Source organism: Solea solea, chromosome 17 (assembly GCF_958295425.1).
Source record: "Solea solea chromosome 17, fSolSol10.1, whole genome shotgun sequence".
Taxonomy (NCBI): Eukaryota; Metazoa; Chordata; class Actinopteri; order Pleuronectiformes; family Soleidae; genus Solea; species Solea solea.
In genome coordinates this window covers 12,928,133-12,940,850 of record NC_081150.1, presented here as the reverse complement: position 1 = coordinate 12,940,850, position 12,718 = coordinate 12,928,133, and the positions used below count along the sequence as shown (strand labels likewise).

The window sequence follows — 12,718 nt, the reverse complement described above, 5'->3', positions numbered from 1 at the left end:
AATATCCTGTTGTGACGTCTCACTGTGGGGCTTCTTGATCCAGACACAAACACAACCTGCCACCTGACAAAACAAACCCCTGTGTTTTTAATAACCCAAGAATGTTCACGGAGAACGAGCAAGCATTATCCATCATCATATTGAGGAAATTTAATGGGACAATTAACAATGTTTTTACAAAATAGCTTTATTAACGGTGCAGTTTATAACAAAAAGGCAAACTACTCAAATTCATATTTATGAAGATGGCAGCCGGATAACCATGAATTCACTTAAGTGCTTGTATGGGACAGTGTTTTGTGGATGATTCTGGCTCCGTTCCAGGCTACGTTTTTATTTCACAGCAAAGATGAGACTTATAACTGAATTTACTGCTCGGGCCACTGTGATTTATTTAGTGTGCTGACGCCAGAGCTTTCGCTTTTCTTGTCTCTGAAATGTGTGGCGGGCCACTGAACCTGGATAAAGAGCTTAGACTGTCTGACCCACTCCTGCACTCCCACTCACACATAAAGCACTGCATGGATGGACACACCCACACCCACACACACACACACACACACACACACACACACACACACACACACACACACACATTCGGATAGGTTTGCACAGCTGTTCTTCTGAGGACTCTGCACTGACTTCCTCTCATATGGACAGCCTAAACAAAGCCTTATCCCTAACTGCATCCATAACCAGTTAATACCTAACCCCAATCTTAACCTAACCACAATTTAAATCTTTGCTCTAAACTGAACCAGTTTCTCAGAAATGGAGTTCTGTCTCATTAGGACTCGGTTTTGGTCTACTGGTCCTGACAAGGTCAGTGTTAATGCCAGAAAAGGTCCTAAAGAAGTAACAAATACACACACACACACACACACACATACTCATGCATAGGGAGAGCCGCATCGGAAAGCTGAGAATATTTTGTCAAAGCCAAAATTGAGTCTATTTAGGTGTTTTTTATGTGGCACTGAGCTGTGTTTTTAATATGACCTACATTGTCACCAGTGAAATAGACACTTTATATTAGCTCTATCATATTCAGTCTGTTTGCATGTGGTGTCAATTTTGTTTGATTTGGCTGAATATATTTCCCATGATAGAAATTGTGGCTCTAATCCAGTGTATTTCAGTGTTTCACTGGTTTGCCACGAGTTTGTATTTGAGTGCATGCATGCATCATCAATTCAAATTTTCTTCCTTTGTTCCAGAAAAAAACCCTAATATTTCAACATTTTTCACAACTCTCTTGCATTCTCCTCTGCCTCGTTGCTTTTTATGAGTTTGTTAGTACTGCAGGTGTTGAGATTTATATCAGTAGCGCGGCTTGAATGAACACTGTTCGCTGCATATTTGGACATTTATGTCAACGGCACAGTGCCGTCTCTGCACATCTGCTGCTCAAAAGGGTGTGATGGTGCTTGAAAGAGGAAACGGGTTGTTTTGATAATCACTTTGACTTGTTCCCTCCTTCTTACTCTCTTTAATGTGGTGTCATTATTACTGAAATGTAATTAGCTATGCTAATTGGCTGGCATTTGGACTTCCGTCTCGGCACTTATGGTGAGACTGGTAAAAAATGTGCTGTAAATGAATTGGGCTCACAAATGGTGAGAGGTTGAATGGCAATGTGAGGTTTGAGTGGAGATGTTGAGGGTACTGTAGAGGATGTTTTTTTTCTAAGAGCATGCTGAGGGCTAAAGTGCTCCGGTGAAAGTGCAGAGAAGGTTTTTTTTTAATTAGGAATTGTTTGGGGTGAAAGGGAAAAGCTGGAATTAGGAAGTGGATAAGGAAGCTTTTTGGGAAAAGTAAATAGGCAGAAAACCCACAAAAATCTGTCCCAAATCCTTTTGTGTGTCAGTGGATGTGTGAGAGAGCATTACACAGTGCATCTGAAGCACACAAAAAAGCCATCCATTTAGTTCATGATAGCTATAACAGGCATGTTCCATTAATGTTGTCCTGCAGAGCAAAATGCATTATGGTTAGAGAAACCCTGTTTTCCCATATTGCAGCCTTATACCAGCATGGTACGATACAGTTCTGTGCATTTAAATATCCACCGGCTTGAATAATATTAAGATGGTATAATTGAATTAATGCATTACTAAATTAATACTTGACAGCTGAGTGTGTAACCTTGTACAATTTGTGGGAGGAGTGCCTGCTCATATCTCGGTGAGCATAATAAGGGCTTGTGAGTCATTAATAGATTAAGAGAGAGCAGAGATGCTCAAGTGCAGAACAGGGTCATCAGCAATTTGAGAAGCAGAGCTTATGCTGAGCTTTTTCATTTTTACTCTCCTCATATGTTCCGTCTTGTCTTGTCTGCTCTCATCTAGACTTCACCGCCTTCAGTATCTTCTCAGATCAGACAGGCACAAGGTGAACTTTACATACTCAAAGCTTTTCTTATCCACTAGGTGGCGCTGTGTCTCTACACTCCTCTTATTAGACTAAGTAAGAGGTCTTGGCTGCTCAGAAAGAAAACCCAAATATCCTTAGGGTGAATAGATTATGATACGAGCAGAAGCAGTGTTTTTCCACCCTGCATGAGGCTGTTTGTTTTTCCTGTAATGACTGAAAAGAGGCTGTTCCGTCTCTCCTCGCGAAGCCTCGCACCCCGCAGCCATACCTGTGTGAACGTCAGGCACTGACCCACATCCAACCTCCACAACCTCTACAACCTCGGAGAGGGATCAGGGGTTTGTAGGGCTGCCAGGGGCTACATTCGGGATCCATACCAGCTGAGGTTCAGTCTGTTTTAACCCTCAACAGCCTCCGACCCCCTCCTCTTGGATAGACTGGAACACTCATGAGGTCTGCAGCCCTAAGGAGTCTGTCGGCTTTTTCTAGCACAAACAGTGAATGTGAAAACGATTGTCTCCTTTCAGCTTACTGTGTTCAGTGTGAATGTGTGTGTGTTTGTGTGTATATATGCACCTGCTCACCTTCCATTTCTTTCATCTCCCATGGTGAAGACTAATCAGTCCCAAGAATCCTCACCATCTTGTTTTGATTTTGTCCCCGGGTTATTTTTCTAAACAGTTTAGCTCTCCAGGGAATGTCAGCCTTATTCTTTGCGCTCTACTGTACGGCTGGAAGAGTTACCTGAAGTGTACGAGGAAAGATCAGAAATCCTGTGTTTTAATTGACCATTTTCACCATCCATGACTACTGTAATTGGTCTGTGTTTTCTGTTGCTTCATTATTAATTTACTATATTACATAAGAATCACTGACAGAGTGTTAGGATTCTTGTTGACAGGTTCAGCACCTTGGATAGTTCCTTCACACTTTGAACCGAAGTGGAGCCGTCACTGACAGCATGCGGGCTGAATAGTTGCAAACGGCAGCCTATGAAGAACAATACGTGCTTGTTTTTGTGGCTCTCGTGCTGTACATGCCAAAGGGGAATTATTTCTTACGATAATATTATTCAGTTTGTGCAATGTGAATATCTCACTGGATTCTGCTTTGCACCGCTGTCTAAAGTAAGGCAGTGAAGTGAGGCAATGTATATGTAAATACGAAACAGTACTGCATGAATTTTTTTTTTAACTCGTGCTTGCAGCCCATCTGTGATACACACACGCACACACACAGGCACAGTCACAGAAACCTTTGCGTATATGTAGAAATGTAAAAACGGACGCTGACAGATATTCGTTTCAAAGACAGAACTGTGGAAAAGGCTCATGAAGGCACCAAAGTGGCCACTCTCAGGACTGCTGAAGGGAGGAGTGTCACCAGCACTGTGATTATCAGCAGACAGATAGTGGATGACAGCTGCCATTGGTTATTGATGACTTTCATAATTAAAATCCCTTATGGGGGGAACCCAAAAGAACAAAAGAGAAAATCACACAAATGATGAATGGCCCTTTCATCTTTAAGGCTGATATAAGACTTATCATGCTATTCCGCATGAATATTGCTTTCCAAGAAATTCTCTGATTATGGCTTAAAGGGAAAGCCCAGTGCTTTAAATATTTTCAGACGTTCTACTGCCTGTGTGCTTAAATATGAGGAAAATGGGCAGTTGAAATGCAAACAGGGGTCAGTCAATAATAGAGATATAGACTAGACAGTGAAAAGAAGTAGTCAACATATTGAAAATGTAGCATGTCCTTGTATAATTTTGCTGCAGTTGTAAAGGGATTGTGTACATTTATGGCACTGTTACTCAGGTTTTTCAAGATTTTTAATTTTTTTTTTACATTTGGAGAGAGTCTTTAAATGCTGGCTTCACAGTATTTGGACAAAGAATAGTGTCCTTGTCTTTGGGGTTTGTTTCCATCTAGTGTGCTCATAACGTTTTATGAGTATTAGCACCTTTTTCCATCCACAGCAATACAGATTGTATGATCGGATTTCATGCTTCAATATTCAGGGTATTCTTTGCCATTTGTACACGCTCAGTTACAGTACGGGATTTTTTTGTGCAAGCTTCTTGAGTCAGCAGTATAAGAGAGTGGTAGTAAGCAGAAAAAGTAATAAGGAAACAGAGAAAGCTGTGAAATCTGGACACACCATAAAAGTGTTTTAATTTAAATATTCTCAAAAACCATAACACAAAATAAACTTGCAATCTGCAGAATTATTTGGAGTATATTGCACACAGTTATATTGCATTTGTTTATTTTTAATTTACCATAGTTCACATTGTTTTCTTTGTTTTGTACTTCCTTACACTTAAAACTCTGATCTTGCCGCATAATGTATTGTGTATATTACGTGCTGTTTTACATCCAACCTAAGAAAATGTGTGCTCCTCCACTGTATACTCAAAACATTCCTCCTTCCCCCGTAGGAGACAAACAGACAAATGTTCTGTACACGACTGACTGAGATGAAAGTGTCTGCTCTGAAGAGAGTACAGTAACAGATCAGACAGGACGACTGCCAGTGGTATTCTGCTCCCCTGCAGGCTCTGTGAAGCAGAAAGCTGCAAGCCTCAGAGCCCTGCATGTCATGAATGTCAGCAACACATAGGGGATTCCTGCACGTCTGATGATCCTGATGTTGTGTTTGAGTGTGTAAGTCTGTGTGGGTATGATGCTGTCAGAGCACCGCTTCCACGTCCTTCTCTCCATACGTGCTAAACGGTCCCCACCTACCACCACTTAGTTCTCCTTCTCCACATCAGGACAGGGCTGCTGTGACATCATACATTCCCACAACTCTGATTGGCTGGCCATTGGAGGGAAGTGGATTGTTCCCGCAGCCTATAGTGAGAAATTAGGAGAGAGAGAGAGAGAGAGAGAGAGAGAGAGACTGAGGTAGAGGGTGTTTGCGAGAGAGAGCTAGTGAGAGAGAGAGAGAGAGAGAGAGAGAGGGTGTAAGGGACGAAGCAAGTAAGATTGATGCTGAGGCAAGCCGGCACTGCGCTGCTGTCTCTCACACACACATGCACACACAGTCTTTGCATCACACATACACACACACACACACTCCCAAGCTGCTTAACAGGCAGGAAAAACACAGACTCTGGCTGAGTCTGCAGCCTGGTACTGCAGGACAGGACAGAGGACACCAAGAAGTAAAAGAGGAGAGGAGAACCAGAGGGAGAAACCCTCTTGCCTGCTTTATCTCCGAGCAACAGTTCCATCGCTGTCATCTGGGAGGTCCAGGGCTCTGGGGAGTCCTTTAAAGACAAGCTCCCCAAAAGAGGGGGGAAGAGGCAGCAAGGGCAGGAGCAAGGGCAAGTGAGGCTTCTCCTGGAAGTTACCGTGGATGTCTTCTCAGCGTCCTAATGAAAACAGGCGGGAACAGAGGCGTAGTGTCGCGTACAAGATGGCACGGCGAGCAGGGGGCGAAGCTTCCCCAAAAAAGAACACATCCCTCAACCTGGTGACAGGCTTCTTCCACTACCTCCGTGGTGAGTGGCACACTGTGTTTGCATGTCTCTGAGAGTGTGAGAAAAAGAAGGAAAGTACACTCTGTATGGTCGTGCTTGCAGTGGGTGTGTGTGATTTAGCGTGGCACTGCAGTATGGACTGTACGTGCCTACTGTATGGGGAGTGTGTGCATTTTGCAGTTCAATGTCCCTGTGGAGGTGATTTTTTTTTGGGGGGGGGGTGGGGGGTGGACTGTGGGTGTGGTGCATTTTAAGCAAAATGGGCCACCATCTAAAGGGGGGCGTTTCTACCTTGGCAGAGTATGGGTCTTTCTGTTTGTATGTGTGTTCTGAGGTTGCTGAGATCTGAGAGTACAGCAGGTGAAGGAGGCATATCCCGAAGAGAGGTAGCAGCTCACTGTGTCACAGCACAGTGGGCAGATGTCAAACTGTTTGATTTCTTATCCCTCTGTCTGACCCTGTAGCTGCGTGCCTGTCAGCTCATCAGTATCTCGAAACAATGCCTTCAACATTCTGTCTGCCTGCTTCTCTGAGTGTCTCACTGTTTGATAGATTAGATTCGGTGAGACTCATTAACACAATCTTTTGTCAGATTAGTTTCTTGTCACTTATCTCAAAAATCCTGGAGGGGGGGAGGGGGGTGTTTGAGTAAAATCCTAGAATGTGTTTGGATGCTTGTTTTTTACAGCTTGTTTGGGCATGTACACCCTTCTCTGAGACAGAGAACCACATTTGAATTGCATTTCATTCAGGTCATTTGTGGGTGGTCAGAGTGAGAAAATCCAGGGGCTGCGGATAAAACTAATGATGATGCAGGCAACACTAGTCGAGAGGTAATCAAGTGTGTTAAAGCGCTGCTGCGATACTTGGCTGCTGAGGACGACTGATTCTCTTTGTGATATTGAAAGAATGTGAGTATTTGTGTGTGTGTGTGTGTGTGTGTGGAGAAGTGTTGCTGAGTGTGTGTGTGCATGTGTGTGTGTGCGCACAGTTCAAAGTCACCTCGTCCCTGAGACTGAGAGGCTGGCACCACGTACGCGCAGACATGTTCTCTGTCACATGTTCCTGCTGTAGGATTTTGAGAGGCTTTTCTCATTCTGATCCAATATCACTGCCCATCAATAATTGATCGTTCCTGGACCCAATTGTAAGATTAATTCACAGAACGGACTATGTGTGAAAGTATCTGCATTATGTATGAACGACCCCTCTACCAATCCCACATTTGCAGATACACTTTACTGCTCATATGTGCCCACAATACCCAGTGACACACTAACCAACTTCAGTGTAATCAAAGCGTCAGCATTTTTTATGAGGTAGAGGAAAGCACCCTGTCAGACGTCCTCTCCCACTGATAACGTGCTTATCTAAAGGATATTGCTTTGTGTCACAGATGGTACTGAAAAAAAGCATTGTCACTGTCAGTCACGTGACAATTGATAGTCTCCTCATGAGTCCCAGATTGACTACACATCTGTTTGTCATGTTATCGCAGGATATCTCCGTTTCAGTGGCTTCAACGATTTATTACAAATACATTTGGTTTATTGTAAAATAAAGCCAATAGTTTGCAAAAGTTCTTCACAAAACAGGAAAGCAAATATGATTGTACAGTAGGCCAAAAAGGGCGTAAAACCAAGATGTATTTCGATTTTTTAAATTACATTATGGAATAGTGCAAATATGCTTTTGTTTAAAGAGTAGGTAACACACAAACTGGGTGCAGGAGCACATCTGTGCTGGGGAGCAATGGGCGGTAAGGGACCTTGCTCTGGGGCAACGCAGCCCTTGACCTGTTGTGGGATTCAAACCTGCAACCCTCAGGCTATAAGCCCATTTGCCGTTTGAATTTTTGTGAATTTAAATTATATGTGCATATACAGTGTATGGATATGCATGTTTTTTTTCCTTGTTTGTTATCTTCCTCATAAGTGTTGTGTATTTGGGGATAATAAAAAAAACAGGCATATTTAAGCACTTTGCTTCTGTCCGAATCCATTCAGTCACTGCTGTGTGGAACTGTTTGACCTTGTTTATGCTGTTTGCATCTGTGCAAACAGCATAAACAAGCATAAACAGAATAAATAAGCCCTACTACTACTGCTACCAATTGTACTTATAATAATACTGCTGGTACTACAACCACTTAACAAAATATATGGTTTTGGTTTGGTTCAAATTTTCACTTTTTGAGCAACGATTCGGTTCATACCTTGTTATTTCCTCTGAAATCTCATGTGCTTGTAATATTATCATACTGAACAGTGTTTTTTCATTGCATTTTTATATTGCTTGTCTAAAATTACATTGGGCACATTGTGCTCAACAGGCAGCAGACACAATGGGTTTTATCTGAGTTTTATATTCCCTCATTTGTATCACAATATGCGATTGTGGATGTTATTGGCTTTGGTCTAAAAACAAAAACAAAAAAAACAACAACGGCAAAATGACATGCACAGCCATTAAACAAATTTTGAAGTGTGCTGGATCAATCAAACATTTTCACAACAGTGAAAGGGAATAAAAAGATCCGCCCACCTGCCAGTGATGTGTTGAGAACAACAGGCTCTTTCTCAGACTCTCCTCCTCTCCTTTTGCTCTAAAAAGCCTGAATAAAAAAAAATGACCATTATTATTCTAATACAATATCTGCACATGTGAGAGACAACAAGGCTTGATTTATGTCTTTTTCTCATTTAAGGGAAGTGGCTTTTTAGGGTACATGTTGTCAGCAGATATCTGCTCTATTGATTGTGTGTTGATTAAATGGGCTTTATTGCTGTAGCCGCCAACCCTGTTGTAGTAACAGATCGTGTGCTTCATCTGCAGAAATGAATGAAAAATCCTTATGTAGATCATTGCAGACGCACCTGTCATCGTATGGGAAAAGCTACTGCCCTTCTATCATCTAAAGGGCATTTTTGAGAGCAGGTTGTCTGTCCACACTTATAACAGTCCAGCTATTGAAAATGTCATCTTAAAATGTCAAATGCCTTCTCTTACCACATCAGATACTTTGGATTGTTTTTTTTTTGACAGCAAACAGTAATAATATCAAAGTTAATTTGAATCTGCAAACCACATTGACGCTCAAAACAATAGACAAAGTGTTTTAATCCCCTTTGTTTATCATTGCACGTGACTGATAGTGATGCTCTGGGCTCTGATTCACAGATGAGCAGGAGGCAGTGCAGAAAAGGACATTCACGAAATGGATCAATTCCCACTTGGCAAAGGTAAGAGAGTATTGTTTGTACTGTTATTGTTTCTCTAAATAGAAACTAGTGCTCCTATTTGGGGATTAAAAACTTCCCCTCCTTCCACGTCGCTCGCCGTGACATTTGCTCCATTTCTAAAACACACTGTGGAGCTGGTCATGAGACAGCCAAAGCCATGCACACACACATACACACATCAAATCTTATGCCTAGTCTGCACGTAGGCGGGTATTTTTATAAACTGAGATTTTTCCTCCTTTTTTTTTTTAATAACTCGTTCCACACAAAGAAATATCAAAGACACATTGTTAAGTGAACTGGTTGCAATGTAAATGTATCTGTAACACCTTGTTAATTGATCAGGAATCATGCAAACACCAACACACACAGTGGGAAAGGATAATTGTTTGTTCGCTGTGATAAAATCCCACTGTTATACAAAGTGAACAAAACACATGAAGACTGGGAGTCGTGTGAATTCAATCACACCACAAGACATCCTTGGACTTTTCCATGTTACGTTCTACACTGGTAGTTAAGGGCCATTTGTTTCCTTTTAGGGTGGAGTCATGTGACGTGAATGTGACAAAAATCAACGTAGGGGATGCTGTGGCTGATGAGAGCATACCAGTTTTTGCCCTGTCCACACTGAAATGCAGCACAGGGGTGGCATTTTTAAACATCTCCATTTTTAGGTCTCTAATACGCTGTCCTTGTGTGGAATGACAGGTGCATTCGCAACAGAATTGATGTATGTTTAAACAAAAACGGATTAGTGTGGATGTAGTGTTACTCGCATGCCTTTCATATTTCTTCTTTATTCGTCCAATCTCAAATAGCTTGTAGCAAGGATTTACTACCTCTCTAATTATCTCGTTCACATTGCAGCATTTAATACAGTGTAGTTTATTCCCCCTGTAAGCTGTTGTCAGTAATTTAAGTCTTTGTAACCTGTAAGCCCTCTATCTCGATGTGAGCCCATTTAGATTGCTTGGGATAAGGGTTTTTAGTCAAAGTCTGCCCCTCATTTTCCTCCCCAAAGAGCTTGGACATCAGTATATCAGTTTCTTATACTAACCAATTAGACTTGACGCAGCCGCTACTGAGTGGGCTGCCGTATGTGTATAATTATTGTATTTTTCTGCATTAGGTTCCTCGATTTAAACAATTACTGTCTGAATGGTGTGTCAGGAATGGATGGACAAGGCAAATGTGGCACAGTGTGACACAATTAAGTGTTATTTCAATCTGTGACGCTCTCTCAAGGTCCTATTCGAGTGTGACAGCTGTGGAGGCCTTGAACCGCAGTGACATGGAGCAGAAAATTCATTTGAAAAGGACTCCGAGGGGAATAAACCTTGACGTAACGTTAAATATGATGTCTCATAGCCATGCCAGCAGAAAATAACACACGGCCAAATATTTAAATGCCATGAATCTTTAACATATAGGATGAGAAGGATAATAGTTTATTTATTAAGGTGTTCTGACACAGTGGAGATGAGAATTTAGAGGACACCAAAGAGGAATTGACAAAGATCTGAATGAAAACGTTTTGAACTGTTTTTTGTTAGCTCTTGTGCAGAACTGGATCAATTTAGATGTGTGAAGTAATGTATTTTCTTATATTTAGACTGGTGTTTTTTCCTGTTTCTTGTTTATGCAAAGTTCAGCTAAATGCAGATGGAAGATTATGATCAATCTCCTCATCAAACTTTCCAAAAAAACAAAACAAAAACTAAACTAAACAAAAAGAAAATATGCCTTAATATTCTGCTAAGAGAATCCGGTGGAACAACACGAATGAAAATGGTTTATAGTTATCTTGCAAATGTAATTCCAGTTCCATTTAAATTCCCTTTAATTAACCAGTTCAACTAATCAATAGATTAGCGATACCATCACACTTCCCTCAGAAAAGATAACCATGTTTATGCCTCATGCTTCTCCCTCTACCTAGTTGATCAAATTAGTTGCTTTCCTCCTCCTCCTCCTTCTCCTCCTCCTCATTGCCCATCATGAAACTGCTTCACCTGATGCCTGATGTTGCCATAGTGACACCGATTGGCCCATATCTGTCTTCAAAAATGTCTAAGTAGTCACGGCAGAGAGCCTTTTGATGAGCAGGGGGCAAAAGTCACATCAGCTGATGCGGTGGCTCGGTGGTAATAACACCATGCATTTCTTGATGATGTCCTCCTCCAGGCTGATATGGATAAAATTGCATCTTGTGGTTGTCTCGCGTAGAAACTCTAAAATGTACTATATAAAGATACTCGTTAGGCAGAGAAAAACTGTGAGTGAGGCAGACAGAAGGATAGAGAGCGGGAAGAGGCTTTAACAGTTGGTTTGGCTTTGCTCTCAGAGGGATGGATCATGCCCTTGGCTATGCAGATGATTAGGCCACTCCAGTTATCACAGGTCTTTAATACAGTGCCTAAAGGTATGTGATTAATCGTTAGGTGAGTTGAGACATGGCAAAAAGGATTCCTTTCTCTATCTCTCCCCTCCCCCTCACTTTTCTACTCTACAGGTATAACAAAAGAAGTCGTATGAGCCCTGTAAAGTAGTTTCTATGCGAGGGGATGTATTGAAGCTAGTAATTTATACAGAAGATTAATGGTTCTCATTACCCCTGAGAAGTTCACCAGATTAAGTCACCAGTTACAGTATAAACCAAAGGTAATAACTGTAGGAGAGCAGCAGGGTGCAACTTTCTTTTTTTTTCTCTCTTTCATTTAAATTTAAAGATTTATGTGCCAATTCCATGTGTATATCTTGTTACAGTATTGGTTGCCTCTTCATTTTGCCCATTTTTGGTTTTAAAGTAAAAATCAGGCTTTCAAGTTTGAAGCGAGGAGGGGGACAGATTGGGCAGCGGGGGGGTTGGGTTTGGAGCAAACTGAGCCCAAGTTTCAATTTTGACAAATCCTTTCTGAGAAAGGATTTTAAGTTAAAGCTTAATTATGAAGTGGCCAGTTTGAACGGCAGTGGTCTCATCGTCTCTCAGCCGTTTTTTTTCCAGGCAAACAGCTTTGGAGCTGTAATCGTTGAACCATGTGTTCTTAGAGATTACAGCAGCATTTAAGTGAAACTCCCCGCTCCTCTTTTAGTGTTTACTTTCCTGCTACCCTTTCGCCTGTTTTTGGTGGGGAAAGAGGAGGAAGGAAGTGGATGACATTTGTTCTACATGCTGAAGCCCAACCCAGCAAATAATGGCAAAATGGTGATAGTTTGCATCTTCACCCACTGAGCTGTTAGCATGTTAATTTTCAGTACTCACTGTGCCAATTATGCTTATGACTCCCTGCCCCATTTCCTGTTACTTTTAATTTGCATCAATGGTTTGTCATATAGTCTACTAACATTTTTCCAGGCTGCATCTCAACAACCACTGGATAGATAACCCTGCAACAAGTAATTATGGCCCCATCACCTGTAGTCTTAATGGCCACTGAAAGTGCTTTACACTGCCAGTCACATACACCCATCTGCGCACACATTCATGTGTCCATATATGTCTTTATCACATATTCACTCATTCAGAAATGATACATTGAGGGCGATATTTCTGTGGTTCAGTATCTTACACAAAAATACAGGGAACAAACCACTGTTGGTAGATAGC

The 12,718-nt window shown here is 41.6% G+C and overlaps 1 protein-coding gene across 6 annotated transcripts in view; it reads left to right on the top strand.

Moving 5' to 3' along the window:
• Positions 1 to 12,718, top strand: part of syne1a (spectrin repeat containing, nuclear envelope 1a) — a 118,868-nt gene that overhangs the window by 6,574 nt on the left and 99,576 nt on the right. For 5 of the 6 annotated variants that reach the window (XM_058613595.1, XM_058613589.1, XM_058613594.1 and 2 more), the window contains exons 1-2: positions 5,364 to 5,887; positions 9,047 to 9,108. In XM_058613595.1, coding sequence (XP_058469578.1) covers positions 5,743 to 5,887; positions 9,047 to 9,108 — 207 coding nt within the window. In that variant the 5' untranslated portion in view covers positions 5,364 to 5,742. Of the gene's footprint in view, positions 1 to 5,363; positions 5,888 to 9,046; positions 9,109 to 12,718 lie in introns of those variants that run through there. The other variant, XM_058613593.1, reaches the window with a different exon arrangement.